Source organism: Lolium rigidum, chromosome 6, assembly GCF_022539505.1.
Source record: "Lolium rigidum isolate FL_2022 chromosome 6, APGP_CSIRO_Lrig_0.1, whole genome shotgun sequence".
Lineage (NCBI taxonomy): Eukaryota > Viridiplantae > Streptophyta > Magnoliopsida > Poales > Poaceae > Lolium > Lolium rigidum.
In genome coordinates this window covers 113,039,601-113,056,999 of record NC_061513.1, presented here as the reverse complement: position 1 = coordinate 113,056,999, position 17,399 = coordinate 113,039,601, and the positions used below count along the sequence as shown (strand labels likewise).

The 17,399-nt window shown below is 43.7% G+C and overlaps 3 protein-coding genes and 1 non-coding gene across 4 annotated transcripts in view; 3 read left to right on the top strand and 1 right to left on the bottom strand.

Annotated features, from left to right (window-relative positions):
• LOC124661116 (CBL-interacting protein kinase 19-like) overlaps positions 1-7,202 on the top strand; it is a 34,033-nt gene extending 26,831 nt beyond the window's left edge. Inside the window, exon 2 of the mRNA XM_047198972.1 lies at positions 6,842-7,202. The gene's annotated coding sequence lies outside the window, so the exon portion shown is untranslated. The remainder of the gene's footprint in view (positions 1-6,841) is intronic.
• LOC124661115 (CBL-interacting protein kinase 19-like) lies at positions 2,755-7,202 on the top strand. Its single transcript, XM_047198970.1, has 2 exons — positions 2,755-4,454; positions 6,842-7,202. The coding sequence occupies exon 1, from the start codon at positions 2,908-2,910 to the stop codon at positions 4,444-4,446; it is 1,539 nt and encodes a 512-aa protein (XP_047054926.1). The 5' UTR covers positions 2,755-2,907; the 3' UTR covers positions 4,447-4,454; positions 6,842-7,202.
• A 7,676-nt stretch (positions 7,203-14,878) lies between these two features.
• Positions 14,879-16,306, top strand: LOC124663134 (CBL-interacting protein kinase 30-like; the record flags this gene model as incomplete). Its single annotated transcript, XM_047200873.1, has 1 exon — positions 14,879-16,306. A coding segment is annotated over one exon (1,428 nt), but the record flags the coding sequence as incomplete, so codon positions are not given.
• A 336-nt stretch (positions 16,307-16,642) lies between these two features.
• Positions 16,643-16,778, bottom strand: LOC124668798. The gene has a single exon (XR_006991879.1). It is a non-coding gene; the product is annotated as a small nucleolar RNA Z247 (small nucleolar RNA).
• Between the last annotated feature and the right edge of the window lie 621 nt (positions 16,779-17,399).

The following is a 17,399-nucleotide window of genomic DNA, read 5'->3' as shown; positions in this document are numbered from 1 at the left end:
TAGCCAAACTATCAAAAAACCACCACAGGCATTACATTACACCAAAACACTAAACTGTTCTTTTCCAGACTTCAAAGAGACAGCTAACCCAGCACGACATGGATCGAAGAGTCTTCCTCTGGGTGTTTCTTTCAGGTAAGCCATGGAAGCCCTTCCACCATGTGCAAGCTTCGAAGCAGGAGCCCAAGAGGAGATCCAGTCGAAATTGGTGTACTTCAGCTTGACATCAGTGCCAGTCCACCTCCTTCCAGATTTGATCCTTGAAAGGAACTTTCCAATTTCTGAGATATGATAGAATCAACCTCCACACCTGTTTCATATCCATCCAGGTCAATCTATTAAAAACTATACTATTTCTAGAGTTCCAAATCCCCCACAAGGCAGCAGAGGAAATGAAATGAAATTGTAAGAATGTTTTATTACATAACCATCTACTAGTCACATTTACAAATTTATCAATCCTACACTTAAAACAATTTTCTACTAAAAGCCAGACACTTCTAGCAACTATGCATTCAAAGAATAGGTGATGCACTTTCAAAATCCTTGCAAAAAGAGCACTCTAGAGGTTTGGTAATCCCTCTATGTCTCGGATTATCTCTAGTCATAATTTTGTTTTGGGAAAACAACCAAAGGAACACCTGAACTCTAGGAGAAATTTTGAGGTTCCAAACAGCAGGTAAATAAACTGAAGTTATACCTCTAAAATTAACTGAAGCATACATAGATTTTGAGAAATACACTCCATTTATTTCATAGGACCAGATAAGCTGGTCATCTTCATCCACTAGGTTAATAGTATTAGCAATAACAACTAACTCTTACCACTACAACATCATTTCATCAGAGAAAGCTCTTCCAAAATCACATCTCAAATTAGTTCCATCCCAAATTTCCCAAACAGTTTTAGTTTGTTGGTTAGAGACGAAGTAAATATCCCAAAACTGTGTAGCTAAATTAGTGTTACCAAACCAGATATCTTAACATATTTTTTTATGGAGCTACAAGCATGTTTTTACCCAAATTGGTGGCTAGAGTTTCACACTGAAAACATTGTCAATATGGTCAAACACCGACTCTTGTATTAATTAAATCACTAAAATCATATTCTTGTACTAGAGTAGCTAGCAATACAAAGTGTAACTACAAAACCCTCTAGAAAACAAGAAAATAACTTGGTTTACTGAATAACCCTCTTTTCCTCCCAATGGCGAGTCGGTCATTGTATGCATTACTTTTATTGGATGTTGTGTGTTCAGTAATCTACACCATTTTCTCCATGAAACTTGAATCACATTATAACAATTGTGAGAGGTAAACTAATTAAGGAAGAATGAACGGTGTGGGCCGGAGAAGCTGAGACCGTGACTAAGTATGGGGTACCGCTGGGGGAACAATTTAGCATATACAGTGTATGCTCTTTTTTTCTCGATAACACATAAGCCCTCTCGGGAGACACACGTTTTATGTGAAGGTATGCTCAACGCAACATGTTGCCGTCTTGATCGATGACCTTCTTTGGGACAAATAACTATACTAGTGCTAGGTATGGGGTTGAATGGTTATATGAACTTGCTTGCGAACAACGTAAAGTGGGAAAGCGATATTTTTTCTTCTTGTAAACAACATTATAGCTAGTGGCATCCAACCAAAGAGTGGAACCCCTTAAGGAAAAAGGATTAATGTGGCAGGTTTGAGTGGTCATATTGAATACCGAAGATGGGACATATGAATGGTGCACAAGTATACAAAAATGCTGCAACCTTTTGGGCTACTAATGCAATTCATTATTAAAATAGTTACCCCTACATAGAATGTAGATTTCTTCGCATTTTCCTAGTCAGATATTTGTATGTTTAACCATATATGTGAGAAACTTAGTAGCATCAAGAACATCATTTTGACATTACCTAAATTACCATGGAATGCTATTCTTTACAGTTTTTTTTACGGAGCAACATGTTTTCGCCGAAATTGTTGGCCAGAGTATCACATAGAAAACCTTGACAATGTGGCAAAAAAAACCTATATTAAATCAGTGAAGACACACTCTTGTATTAGAGTAGCCAGTGATATAAAGTGCGATTATAAAACCCTCTAGAAAACAATAAAAGAACTTGGTTAGTCGTAGCCCTCTTTTCCTCCTGACGATGAGTCGGTAATTGTATGCATAACTTTATTTGCACGTTGCTCGTTTAGTATTTATAGCATTTTCTACACAGAAATCGAGCAACATTATAACAATTCTAAGGGTTAATGTTGAAATAAAGGTTTTGATGTTTCTAAATACTTTGTGTTTACACAAATCTCATGTTTGATACTAGTAGAAGCTAGGCAACAAAGTTTTTACAACCAATTGGTATGCTGCCAATTTGCTCTAGTACATGTGAGCCGTGAACGTCTCTCGCGAAATAAAAAGTGATGCTTATATAATACACTATACTTTATTATTATGTACAGCTGTATCGTTGTTCCTATTGTGGGCAACGGGTTATACCCTAGAACCAGCGAGAGCATTGCACATTTACGCAAAAATCCTCGAATTAGGGCACAAAAGGTGCACAAAGAAGAGACTCCAGCCAAATTGGCTAAACAAAAGAAACCCATCCCAACAATACAAGCAAACGGCGAGGGGCACGAAGCCATATAACCACCGAGGAAAAATACAAACGAGGAGATGTGAAAAATATCTGGCCTCCAAACCAAAAGCAAAGAGTCCCAGCCCAACCATATGCTCGAGTGCTCGACGGGCCAGCCATAGAACCCCTGCGCTGCGCCGTAGGTGGAGAGGAAAGCAAACAACAAAGAAGCGAGCTTTCGCGGAGCCGTTAAGCTGCCTGCACCTCCTCCGTCCGAGGCCGGCTGCTCCACCTAATCCCCTCCGCTTTGCCCATCCACCACCCGTCGATGGCGGCCGTCAAGCCGCCGCCGCCCGACCAGTCCCCGCAGCCCGCGCGCCTGCCGTCCCCCTCCTCGGCCGCCGCCGCCAAGCGAGGCGCGACCGGCTCCCGCGGGCTGCTCATGGGGCGCTACGAGCTGGGCCGCGTCCTCGGCCACGGCACCTTCGCCAAGGTCTACCACGCGCGCCACCTGCAGACGGGCGAGAGCGTCGCCATCAAGGTGCTCGACCGGGAGAAGGCGGTGCGGAGCGGCCTCGTCTCGCACATCAAGCGCGAGATCGCCGTGCTGCGTCGCGTGCGCCACCCAAACATCGTGCACCTCTTCGAGGTCATGGCCACCAAGACCAAGATCTACTTCGTCATGGAGCTCGTCCGCGGCGGCGAGCTCTTCTCCCGCGTCTCCAAGGGCCGCCTCAAGGAGGACACCGCGCGCCGCTACTTCCAGCACCTCGTCTCCGCCGTCGGCTTCTGCCACGCCCGCGGCGTCTTCCACCGCGACCTCAAGCCCGAGAACCTCCTCGTCGACGAGGCCGGCAACCTCAAGGTCTCCGACTTCGGGCTCTCCGCTGTCGCCGAGCCGTTCCAGCCCGACGGGCTCCTGCACACCTTCTGCGGCACGCCCGCCTACGTCGCCCCCGAGGTGCTCGCCCGCAAGGGGTACGAGGGGGCCAAGGCGGACATATGGTCCTGCGGCGTCATCCTCTTTGTGCTCATGGCTGGGTACCTCCCTTTCCATGACCAGAACCTCATGTCCATGTACCGGAAGATTTACAAGGGGGAGTTCCGCTGCCCAAGGTGGTTCTCCAAGGACCTCACCAGCTTGATCGTGCGTTTCCTTGACACTAACCCCAACACCCGGATCACCTTGCCAGAGGTCATGGAGAGCCGGTGGTTCAAGAAAGGTTTCCGGCCTGTCAAGTTCTATATCGAGGATGACCAGCTCTACAACGTGATCGATGCCGAGAATGATATGCTGGACCTGGGGCTCACTGACCCTCTTCCTCAACAGTTGCCACCTCCACCGCCTCCGCAGGAGGTCGACGCCGATGATTCCGGTTCGGAGTCGGATTCGTCGGTTGTGTCCTGCCCTGCCACTTCCTCATTTGAGGAGCGGCGCCAGAGGCTCCCTGGACCACTCCCACGCCCCGCAAGCCTTAATGCGTTTGATATCATATCATTCTCAAGGGGATTCAACTTGTCGGGGCTGTTCGAGGAGAAAGGGGACGAGGTGAGATTCATATCCAGTGAACCTATGTCGGAGATTATAACTAAATTGGAGGAGATCGCAAACGTCAAGAGCTTCGCGGTGCGGAAGAAGGATTGGCGGGTGAGCCTAGAGGGTACAAGGGAAGGAGTTAAGGGGCCACTAACAATTGGCGCCGAGATTTTCGAGCTCACCCCCTCCCTTGTAGTAGTAGAGGTCAAAAAGAAGGCCGGTGATAAGGAAGAGTATGATGATTTCTGTAACAAGGAACTGAAGCCAGGAATGCAACATCTTGTCCACCAGATGGTTCCAACTCCAATTACACCTACCATTTCTGAGTAGGCACAAAGGTAATACTTTTTCCTGCTTTTATTTTTTATTTTGTGTTGGTGGTAAATAATACTCCCTCCGTTCCTTTCTATAGTGCCTATAGATTTTTGGCATTTATTTCAGAATATAAGGTTTTAGCTTAGCTTTTTTTCAATTACCCCCTCCCCGTTCAGCTCCAAAATCATTCAGCCCCCAAAATTGTTATGGTAAGTTAGGAAGATATGGATTTCCCAAATTTTACGTTGATCTCAAATCGTTCAGCTAGGGGTCTTGTCTAAAAAATACTCTTGCGCTAATTTCCGTGCCAAAAAACAATAGGCACTATAGAATGAAACAGAGGGAGTATGGAATAATAGAAGTTGTTTTCATTAAACATGAACTCTTGATGAAGATGGTATTATTCGATGCTTTGGGTCTTGTAATTTCACATAAAAGATGTCCAATCGTTACATAGTTTACGGATCGTAAAATCACACACTCGAGTGATTCTATTAAACTATCTTTGCTCATACTAATTTAATCAATATATGGTTATATTGCTAACAATAGTATTTGGAATATTTTAACTTACAAACATTATGTACGTTGATCGACTCACCCTGTCCTTTGAGAACTGTCAAAATTGAAACCTCTGCTACTGAAAATGAGATCTGAGATTTTTATCGATTTACTGCTGCGGAAGTTTAACCACTTGCTGAAAAGAAAGTGAAATTTGTTCTTCATTGCCCTAATTAACCTAGTTTGTGGCTGTTAAACTGTTAAAGATTTTTTCTTGTGTTTCATAATCACTAGATTTTTTCCCAAGATAGACGTCTCTCTCGGGAGGCAGTAGCTCCATATTTGAGAATAACAGAATTTCCCAGTTAATTAAGGAAAAACTGGGCGAAACATATGCTGCTGATAACTTGTCAAATATAGAAATGAGACATCAGTGTCACAGAACAGTTGTCTTTTCTTTTCCCAATGCTTTTGCAAGCAATTTCCACGGATGGATATTTTAATTCACATATAGTAGAGTGGAAATCTGAAGGGACGCTTGACTAGTACTGGAAAGTGTAGAAACACCTTCATTTTCTCCTAGCAGTGCTTTACGTGGTTTTGTGCATGGTACTCTCAAGTGGGAAGGGTTGGAACCACACTTCATTAGTTTGGTGCTAATAGCATAGGTTTGTGCGGTGCGGTGTGGCATAATAACTGTCTGCTCTTACAGAGGGCTAGCGCACGTATCTAATCAGTTTGGTGCAAAGATAAAACTAATAAGAATAATAATACATCATAGTTACTGGAATAGCTACTAAATGTAGTCAGCTATGATTCACACAATGAGATGTTTTAGTTTTTGTTCTACCCAGTTTATTTTAACTACTTCAGTTAGTTTGTTAATTGATGCACATTTAGTTGTGCAACTAAGTTTTGGCCTTCGTTTAGGTTCCTGGTTTTATGCTCTCTTTGTATTGGAAAATATTGTTCTCACTAGGATTATTTTGTTATTGATCCATCTTCTGCTTGTATCTAATGATAACCTATAATATGATGGATCCTTATTGGCCACTTAATCCGATGCACACATTGGGCACAATTATGTGCAAATACATGGAGCACATTTCTAGTTACTTGGTAGACCTATCTTACATAAGTTCAGTTCTATAGCTTTACTCGAGTAGTCACTGCTTCATTGGATCCAGCTTGGTGATCAAAATTTATTCTATGGCTTTTACTCGAGTAGAATTTAGAATGCCGTGTGTATTTCCATAAGTTATGCCTTTTATTGACTTGAAGCTAATGATGGTTTGTTCCTCTCTTAGGCAAGCTACATGTTCCTATTGTTCCTATTCTCCGATTCTGAATCGGACCAGGTTGTAATGAGCCAAAAATACTTTGCTAAGATTCCTGCAAGATCTGTTATTGTTCTTGTCCAAAATTTTGATAGGGTAGGTTTAGTATATTCTGTAGCTTTATAGGGGCAAACCCTACCAAAATTTTGGTAGACAGATTTTTGGTTTTGCTTGCCCATTGTTTGGTGAATGTTGGCAAGAAAAACAAACTAGAGTTGGCAATGTGGTATGGGCATCCAAAAATTTGGCAACCATCTGAACTATTACCAAAAATTAGGTAGGTTGATTTTGAACACTAACCAAACACACCCTTAGCATCCAAACATGTTGTGATTGTTCTCCGGAAGGCTTACTAAAATCAGCAAACTTTAACTTGCCATGTAGGACAACGGAGGTGTACTTTAAGTTATGTGCTTATTATGTATCATTAAGCCACCTAGGAAGAGGAGTTTGTGTTGGAGTAGGTGAAGCTTACATAAGTGTTTGATGATGTGGTTATAACCTCTCTTAAGCGCATTGCAGTAGACTGTACTACTGCTAGACTGATTTGACCATTTCTTTGCTTCATGCAGGCTTTCAAAGTTACCGGCGTCATTGCCCCTGGAGCTAACCGGGATAGGTGCAAAGCCTCCAAGCGGCGAGAGCTAGAAGCAGGAGTTGAGTGCAACTGACAGGAGGATCTCTTGTAGTGGGACTGAAAACCTGACCAGTTTGGGCACTGATGATGAGCGTGGTTAACTCACAAGAGAGTTCACTTCTGGAGAGCATAATGTTGTTCGGAGATGGAGCTAGATTGTGGCTGTATATACTATGGTTGGTGTTGGCTTAGCTGCTAAATGGCTCAAATTAATTAGCTGGTTGTGTACTCCCTACTGCTGGTTTTCAGCAGGATCGAATAATTTTGGGTAATCGTTTAAGCTGATTGACGAATAAGTTGGGTGCAACATGCAACCTTGGGCTCCAGGCACATGCTGCTGGGTCGATTAGATTCGGTATCTTTCAGTTTTGTGATCCACATAATTGCATGCAGAAGTCAAAGATTTGTGCAGCGCCGCTGGGGCGATTGCTCGGACCAGTCTGTCCCAGGCTCCCAGCGCGAGGTGTCGTCCCAGAGGGCACCTGAGCGAGAGAGCACCCCAACGAGCATTTCCATAGACGATGATGATGGATGGCCTACCTGGGAGTCGGCATGCGTGGGCAACCGGGGCCGGCTTTGCCCGGGGCCGGCTTTTGGCCACGAAAGCGCCGTGTGCGGCAGCGCGCGGCTCGGAGTTGGGTGATCGGGGCCCTGGTCGCGCATCGACTGAGATAAAGATTGCATTATGAATACATTGTGTCCCCATCATATCTGCGACTGTGTTCTTTTCCCTGGATCCGACGACGAACGCCGATAGTGATTGATGGAGACGATAGATATCGACCGTAGAAACACGATTGGAAAACATACTAAGCAGTTGAAAAATATAGGTGGGACAGCGTGATAATTTCGAGTGAAGAGTAAGGACCGTTCAGTTCGAAGCTGAGTGCTCAATAAACAAGAGGAAAACATTATTGATTTATTTTTCTGAGAAGAGAAGACATATTTCAACCGTGTTTTCACCGATGAGAATAACAGTTCCGCCCTCTGCATCCAACCAAATAAAAAGGCGTACATTTCTACAATCCAAATTTCAAGAAAGTTGTAGGTCGAATCGTCCGTTTCACATTCCACCTGGCCTAGCGCCACAATCTTTTTCTGGTTCCGTAACTGATTAACTGAATTCCAATAAAAAGAAAATCCATGTTTACAAGAAATTAGCAAATACTCGTTACTTCATATATAACTCAAATTCTAATGGCTATAGTTACCTAAGAGCATCTCTAACAGAGCTCGTAGAAGTGCAAACCAAAAAACTTGAGTTCATTCTTCCGAAAAGGTGTTTATGGGTCGCAAAACGGCAGGCACAGAACATACCCTGTAACTAAAACTGAAAAACAAAATATTCAAAAATCATCATCTTCTTCACAAGAACTATCCGCGTCACGCCGCTCGATCGATGGCTGGAGACAGGCTGAGCGATTCCTTGATGGATGCAGCTGATTATTTTCCAGCTAATTAATTAATTAGGGATGAGCTAGCCATCCGCCTTGTAGTTGATCAATGATCATCAGATCCCGTAGCGAGCGAGCAAGAGCTCGTGCTGGTCAGTCTGTATCCCGGCCGGCCGGTTCATATGCCCACGCACGCGTGCAGGAGCAGATTTTCGCAAGAGAGGAACAAGAGCGGCCCGCACACGCGTGATGCTGCTGCTTGCGTGCACTGCGATCGCTCGTCAGAATTAGTCTGTATTGAAAAGATTCGCCGAGAATTGATATAGACATGATTGAAATTGGAGCAGACTATCGGAATGTTTGACCGGCAGTGCACAATATTAGGAAAGCAGCCAGAAATCGGCGGCTGGAGACGGTTGTATGGACGGCCACGCTGGAGGAATGGTGAGAAATCCGTTTAGTTTTGGGCCTGTAAACTGCCCTTCGGTCTGTATTAATAGGGTTCGAGTGTGAAATTTTTTGAATCCCTGAGAAAGTTTTTCGAACCGGGCAGCGAGTTCAGTCTCTGTTCTACGCCACTTTCGACCCGAACCCGTAAATCGGCCAAAAAAAACACGGTTCCGGCGTGATTTACGGGCTCTGTTAGATATGCTCTAAGTTTTAGAATGCCTTGTTTAAGAGACTTGGTATTTTTGGTTTTTTTTATTGGAATTTTGTTATGAAATACCCTTCCGGACTTAATTTACTATTTAAATTTCCCCTTCTTTTTATCAACCCGTCTTATATAGAGACATGCTTATGGACCATATATTTATATATGGAGTATACTTGATATAAAAATATTTATAAGTTGATTTAAGAGGCAACCTTTCTATATATTCTATATTATTAAAAAATTCTTCTAACTCGAAAAAGAAGAAGAATAAAAAATTAGTGGATTTAAAACAAGATCTTATTCTTAAATAAATAAATTGGGAGATACTTCTCTTGTGTGTCCCTGATCTGTTTTGTATCTTACATACACAAACTATCAATTCTCGTAAGATTTTCTTATGTATTACTCAAAAGATCTAATAGTTTATGTATGTTGGACCTTTTGAGATAATTATACGTTCTAGAAGGAAACTCTAATTGACCAATAGAAATACTATTCAATTTTTTACATCTAGATTTAATTTCAGATTTTTTTTGATACTTTAAAATGCTGTTTTAAATTTTTCAAAAGACGAGTTGCATGTAGCCCGAGCTACAATTGTGGATTATATGCAATGGTTTATTTCTCATATATTTGCTACTTCTAGGTATAGTTGATTTTTCTTAAGGGCGGATAAGATTTTGTGGAGTCTGGATTCATTTGGGAGCGGCTAGGGCTTGGTTGACCCAGAGTTAGTTTAACTCACGGTTGACAAACTTCTGGTAGAAAGATTTTTGGTTTTGCTTGCCCATTGTTTGGGGAATGTTGGCAAGAAAAACAAACTAGAGTTGCGACGGTGGTATGAGCATCCAAAATTTTGGCAACCATCCGAACTAGTATTACCAAAATTTTGTCCATGGCCAAACATTAGGTACAATTGATTTTGAACACCAATCAAACACACCCTTAGCATCCGAACATGTTTGACTATTCACGGGAGGGTTTAGCAAAATTAGCAAACTTTAATTTGACATGTAGGACAACGGAAGTATACTTTATGGTATGTGCTTAGTGGGATTTTTGAACTAGTCATTTTTAAGTAAGGAAAAAGGTATACATGGAAATTGTGATTAAGAAGGGATGAAAAATTAAAATTGCACATATACAGTAAGTACAAATCCATGTGCAATTCTGCGTGTATGAAGAGAAAATATGCATAGGTTTAAATTGCATGTTCATGATACATTCAACTTACACACATATATGCAGTTGCACTTGCACACATATGTGCAAATGTTCATATGAAAAAGGCAATGGGTCCGACTTGCACACATATGCGCAATTGCGTGTAACAAAACATTAGTTTTCAAATTACACATATATGCAATTGCACACTAGAAAAAAATGGCAACTAAAGTTACAAAAATATATGAAAAAATGAATTACATGTTATTGTGCAATTTCACACAACTATTCGCTCATCTCCCACCGCTAGTGAGTACACTCTTCCCAGCCCAACACGGCAGAAGAAAAAAAAAGCTAAAAAATCTAACTAAAAGGGGACCAAAACACAGCAAAAAAGAAAGACAAGAAGGCCTAAAAGCCAGAACGCGAAAGCTCAGCATCATTTGCATCGCTAATGGTGGGCTAATCTAGCAATAACTAATCCAAGTCTAATCTAGCGCTAATTGTGAACCGAACGCTGCACTAGTTCTCGGTCACACCAGAAATAGCAAAAGCTTATTTTGCGTGATTTCAGTGGTGTAGTTTCAGTAAATTGCTACCGTGCCTACTTATAATATTTTAAAATAAATGGAGGGTCATCTCTTGGCATTTGCACGATGTGGCGCACACATACAAATGTATTTATGTGTACATCCATCAAATTCATTCATAAAAGTAAATATATCCAAAAAATCAATGCTAAAATTAGCTCACATGAGGCAACAAAATACAACTATGTGGCAAACATTGACAGAGATATCCGACACGGCCGGTTCAATTATGCAAGATCATTGTTCGGTCTATCCATGAGCATATGGTGGGTTTCTATTAAAAAAATACGGTGAAAACATATGTACAAATGTATTTTTTATTTATTAAAGTAACATTTTTTCTGAGTTAGTAAACTAGGTCAACTACATGTGTAAATACACACCGAGAAGCACACATACAATTAGTAAGCTAATTGTGAACCGAACGCTGCACTAGTTCTCGGTCACACGAGAAACAGCAAAAGCTTATTTTGCGTGATTTCAATGGTGTAGTTTCAGTAAATTTCTACCGTGCCTACTTATAATATTTTAAAATAAATGGAGGGTCATCTCTTGGCATTTGCACGATGTGACGCACACATACAAATGTATTTATGTGTACATCCATCAAATTCATTCATAAAAATAAATGTATCCAAAAAATCAATGCTAAAATTAGCTCACATGAGGCAACAAAATACAACTATGTGGCAAACATTGACAGAGATATCCGACACGGCCGGTTCAATTATGCAAGATCATTGTTCGGTCTATCCATGAGCATATGGTGGGTTTCTATAAAAAAAACGGTGAAAACATATGTACAAATGTATTTTTATTTATTAAAGTAACATTTTTTCTGAGTTAGTAAACTAGGTCAACTACATGTGTAAATACACACCGAGAAGCACACATATTATTAATTGGTTCATGAAGTACAAATAATTTCTTTGATATTCAAAATATTTTTTTTGTCAAGTTGGTGAACTAGGGCAACTGCCCGCACTATTACACGTGGAGCTGCAGGTGGCATATGCATTATGCGACACACACATTGACAAATAACACTTTTATTGAAGTATATTTCCATGAATCCACGCTAAATAAATTAAATCGATCACAAATGCCAACAAATAAAATACAACTTGGGGATAGCATTATGGGAGATATCCAACGCCGTCACCGTCAGCACAATGTTATGCCAGCCTTACAACTAGTACAACCACGTAAGCGAAACTATAATTATAAAAAATAGCCCTATTTCACAAAGGGCTCAATGATTAGTCAATATCGTTGCTAGATCAATCTAGCAGAGAGTAGATCAGGGGTTTCTATAAATATATAGAACAAACATATATACAAATGTAGAATTTCTTTGTTTGTTAAATATTTTATTTTCTCATGTTAGTAAACTAGGTCAATTGTATGTGAGAATTGACCCACAAAAATCTAATTACTTGGTTCACAAAGCATGTATAATTTTCTTCGACTCTCTATTTATTTTGTCAAAAGTTGGTGAATTAGGTCAATTTCCTGCGCAATGATGCATGGATATGCAATTGGTATATGCATCTTGTGCCACACACATACAAATTTTATTGAAACATACCTATATAAAATTCCAATTATAAATCAGCTGAAATGTTAACACAATACGATTGTGGTCATCTCTTACTGGGATATCCAACAACCATGCAAGTGAAATTATAATGTAGAAAGAATACCCCACAACTATGCAAGTGAAATTATGATGTATAAAGAATACCCCACATACGACACTTTCACTAAGGGTTCATTGATTATGCATCATCTTTCTATAAAAAATGGAGTGAAGTACATGTAGTTTTTTTCTTTGTTCGATAAACTATGCTATTTTCTCTGGTTAGTAACCTACACTTACGCAGTCACACATCGAGCCACAAATATCATATTAATTGATTCACAAAGTATATATAATTTTCTTTTAATATCAAAGCGTATTTATCTAGATGAGTTACTGAACTAGTGCCATTTCCGTCATATTTACGAGTGGAGCGGCAATTGGTGTATGTGTCATGTGACACACATATATTATACATATTTTATTTGAGCATATGTAATAGAGTTCACTTACCGAAAAGTCTGCCTATGACATCAATGTCAAAATCATCTCGGACAACAAATTATTACTGTGTGACCAATAACCCAACACCGGTGGTGTGACGTCATGCCAACCTTACAACCGATACGACAATGTAAGCAAAACTATAGCGCGTGAAGAACAACACCAATAGACTATGCTTTGATCACCAAGGTTTGATGATTATGCACTAGCATAGCTCTTTCTATTCCATATGGCTGGTTTCTAAAAATACAATGCAAACATATGTGTAGATGCAAAATTTCTTTTGTTTGTTAACTATGTTATTTTTCGATATTAGCTCAATTGATTGCGCAATCACACACAGAGCCACAAAAGTCGTATTGATTGGTTCACAAAGTATGGATGCTTTTCTTTTATCATCAAAATATTTACTTTCTCGACTTGGTGATCTAGGTCAATACTCGCACAATTACCGGCGGACCCACAACACACACACACATGGCAGCGGCGGACCCGCAAGTTTTTTTTGAGGGAACCCGCAAATGATTCTTAGGCTGGTGCCATTGCAGGCGGGAGCCGGGGCGCTAACGGCGGCGACGGGGCGGGAGAGGGGCGGGAGGCGGGCGGGACGAGAGGGAGGGGCGCCGGCGGGGGCGCCCGGCGCTAGCGCCCGCTCCCGCCCGGCTGCCGCCCGCGTTGGCGGCGAGAGCGAGGCGGGAGGGAGGCGGGAGCGGGGCGGCAGCGATGGCGGGGAGGGCGAGAGGCGGGGCGGGAGGTAGAAGACAAAGGGGGTTTTGCAGAAAACCCCCGGACTTAGGAAAAATTGGTAGGATTTGGCATTTTAGGGTGTTTTGAGCCAAATTTTGGCATTTTAGGGTGTTTTGAGCCAAATTTTGAGGGGCTTTTTGCACAACAATTTAAATAGAGCTGGCACTATTTTATGATGTAATCGGTAACAATTTTAGTTCAATAAAATAATTTCCTTGCATTATTATTAATGTTGTAATCTGAAAAAGAAAAGCTAATGTCGAGGAGAGAGAAAAGCTGATGTGGAGGAGAGAGAAATGAGAGCTCTCACTATAGCCCATGCATTGGCAAGGTGGGGTGAGAGTGGGGTGAGAATGAGGTAAAAGCTGACGTGGCGAGGCTAGAGCGGGGCGGTACATTGGCACCAGCCTTAGTATAGTTGAGAAAAAATAAGAATTCTATCTCGCAATAAAGAAGAAGAGAGAAACTAAGAACTTCTAAAATTAGCTAAAGGTATTCCCCATTTTGTTCTCCTCTAGCACCATTGGCCAATTAATCACCTAGCAGTTTGCAGCCTCAAATCCTATCGAGCTTTCACGAAGGGTTAGAGGATTGTGCATTATCGTTGCTCAATCAATTTGACAAATGGCATATGGCTGGTTTATGAATATATAGTGCAAACATATGTATGGATGTAGTTGTTCCTTTGTTTGCTAAGTATGTTGGTTCTCAAGTTAGTAAGCTAGGTCAATTGCCTACGCAATTACACACCGAGCCACAAAATTCATATTAATTGAACCATAAAGTATAGATGATTTTATTTTCCATTCAAAATATATTTATTTTATCAACTTGGTGATGTAGGTCGATTGCCGACATAACTTTTATTTTTCGAAAGGGGAGTAAGACCCCGGCCTCTACATTAGTTGATTGTATTCACGTATGTGTTAGTGTCTAGGAATATACTATGTTGCGCAAAAAAAAAAAAAACTACGGACAGACCCGCAACAAAGATAGCCACTGCGCACACAATCAATAATGGTGTGCAAGTTATTATTAGTATAGCTGGAGACTTAGGGATTTCTACCCCACGAAGAGAAGAAGAGGAAATAAGAACTTCTAAAATTAGCTAAAGGTGTTCCTCATTTCGTTCCCCTCCAACACCACTGGCCAATAATCACCTAGCAGTTTGCAGCCTCAATTTCCGTCGTACAGTACATGCATATCTAACCCCAACTACCCTTTCCGATGATCATCCATCGTCTTCACGGCTACGCACAGGGGTGCAGTGTTCGTCCGGCCGTTTGCCCGGCCGGACCCTTGCCCATGATCACTTAAAGCACCACTTTAATTTCTTCCCATTGCCATCGCCATGGAGAAGACCAAAGATCCCCAAGTGATCATGGGCAGGTACAGGCTCGGACGCCTTCTAGGACGTGGCAGCTTCGCCAAGGTTTACAAGGCCCATAACGTTTCCACCGGCGAGGCCGTGGCAATCAAGGTGTTCGACAAGGAGGGCGTGCGCAGGTCCGGCACGATGGAGCAGGTGAAGCGCGAGGTGGACGTGATGCGGCGGATTCGTCACCCAAACGTCGTCCGCCTGCACGAGGTGATGGCCACGCGCTCCAGGATCTACTTCGTTATGGAGTACGCGAGCGGCGGCGAGCTCCTCGCGCATCTCGCCCGGAGCACGCGCTTCACGGAGCCCGTGGCGCGCCGCTACTTCCAGCAGCTGATCACGGCGGTGGAGTTCTGCCACAGCCGCGGCGTGTACCACCGCGACCTCAAGCCCGAGAACCTCCTCCTCGACGCGCACGGCAACCTCAAGGTCTCCGACTTCGGGCTCAGCGCGCTTTCCGACGGCGCCTCACGCCTCCGCGGGGACGGGCTCTTGCACACTACGTGCGGCACGCCGGCGTACGTCGCTCCCGAGGTGATCCAGAAGGGTGGCTACGACGGCGCAAAGGCGGACATCTGGTCGTCCGGCGTGATCCTCTTCGTGCTCCTCGCCGGCTACCTCCCTTTCAAAGACACCAACCTCGTGCGCCTGTACCAGAAGATCGCGCGCAGCGACTACAAGTGCCCCGCGTGGTTCTCCGTGGACGCGCGCAAGATCCTCGCCCGGCTGCTCGACCCGAACCCCAAGACACGGATCACCGTCACCAAGCTCATGGCCAGGACCTGGTTCCGGAAAGACCCCTGCCCCCTTGACGACAAGCCCCTCGTCACGAGGGAACCCGCCGTGTTCCTCGGCAACGAAGCCGAACCCCATCACGACGAACACGAGGGCGCCCGGAAACGGAAAAGGTCCAAGGCGATCGCGTCGTCGCCAACCATCCGAGTGAGGCCCACGAGCATGAACGCCTTCGACATCATCTCGAGGTCGAACGTGCTGGACCTGGCCAAGATGTTCGACGTCCCGGAGCACAGGTCGGAGGCCCGGTTCTCAACCAAGGAGACCATGACGACGATCGTCTCCAAGCTGGGGAAGATCGCGGAGGCGGGGAGGTTCAGCTTGAAGCTGAACAAGGACAAGGGGAGGGTCGAGCTGGAGGGGAGCCAGGACGGCCGGAACGGGGCGCTGGCATTGGAGGCGGAGATCTTTGAGGTGGCGCCGTCAGTGCACGTGGTGGAGATGAGGAAGACGGGCGGCGACTCGCTGGAGTTCAGGGACTTCTACAAGCAGGAGCTGAAGCCGTCGCTGGGCGACATCGTGTGGGCGTGGCAGGGAGGTGACTCGCCGCCGCCGCGGACGCACGCGCCGGCGGTGCCTAGGCCAAACACGTAGCACTCTGAATTCACTATCCACCAATGTGCTTTGCACTTCAGATGTACCGATCGATGCGCGTCCCTCTTGTAATTGAGCTGGCCTCTGCTCTGATCCGGTGATTTGCCATGCCTCTGTCGGGAGGTTCCCAGCAGAAGGATAGAACATAGACCTTTGGACCACTGCTGCTGATGTTCGGTTCAAATTGTTGATCCTATTGCACTGTTCGGTCTTGGCGTCCGTCCTGGCGATCACGCCCCGCTTGCTTGACATAGCCACCGCGAGTGGCAGCGTTGGCCGAGGAGGTGAAGGAGGTCTGCCCGGTTTGCGCTGTCTTGGTGGGCATCCGGTGATGGTAGTCAAAAGCCATGAGCTGCGAGCACATATCCATGAGAGTTGTTCCGGACACCTCATTTATAGAGGCGACAAACGGATTATAGTCACCGTCAATGCCATTGAGGATGTAGCCCTTCATCTCATTATCATCGATTTTCTTGCCAGACGCTGCGGACTTGGAGTCGAACCCTTTCATCTTGGAGATAAAATGGGTGACGGTTAGATGGGCATGTTCATTTTTTTGGGGCGCATTTGGTAGCTTCGGCGAGTCTTTTTTACATGGGTAGAGAAACAAAACGATCCGTTTGGTTGCCCGTAAGACCTCCGCGTTGTGGCCTAACCGGTTCTCAAATCACTCTCGGGACAAGCCCTGGAGGAACATCCGAATCGGCAGTTTCCAGCCGGCCTATCCCGTTGTCGCTACTTTTTGGATTGATGGATGCAACCGCTGAACCTGCTCTTGCTTACGCTCACTCTCCCTTATACTAGTCCACACAACCTCTCTTCAAATCAACACAAACATATTCTGAATCAAAATAAGTTATACACGAAAAAGATGAGTGTCGATGATATGAATCAACTCCCACAATCGGTTTCGTGTTTCGTCAGTCGTAAATCGTCAATTTCGTATATGGAGTTTTAAGCGAATTTTGCTAAATTCGTCGTATACGTTCAACCGTTTAAAATTTCCTTTGAGGAGAAGGTTTGTCTCACCATTCCACATGACTTCATATTGATAGGTTATTGTTTCGGTGTACATACACAGATAAATTAATGA

Coding starts and splice junctions, on each gene's coding strand:
- LOC124661115 (XM_047198970.1), top strand. CDS start 2,908: ATGGCGGCCGTCAAGCCGCCGCCGCCCGACCAGTCCCCGCAGCCCGCG.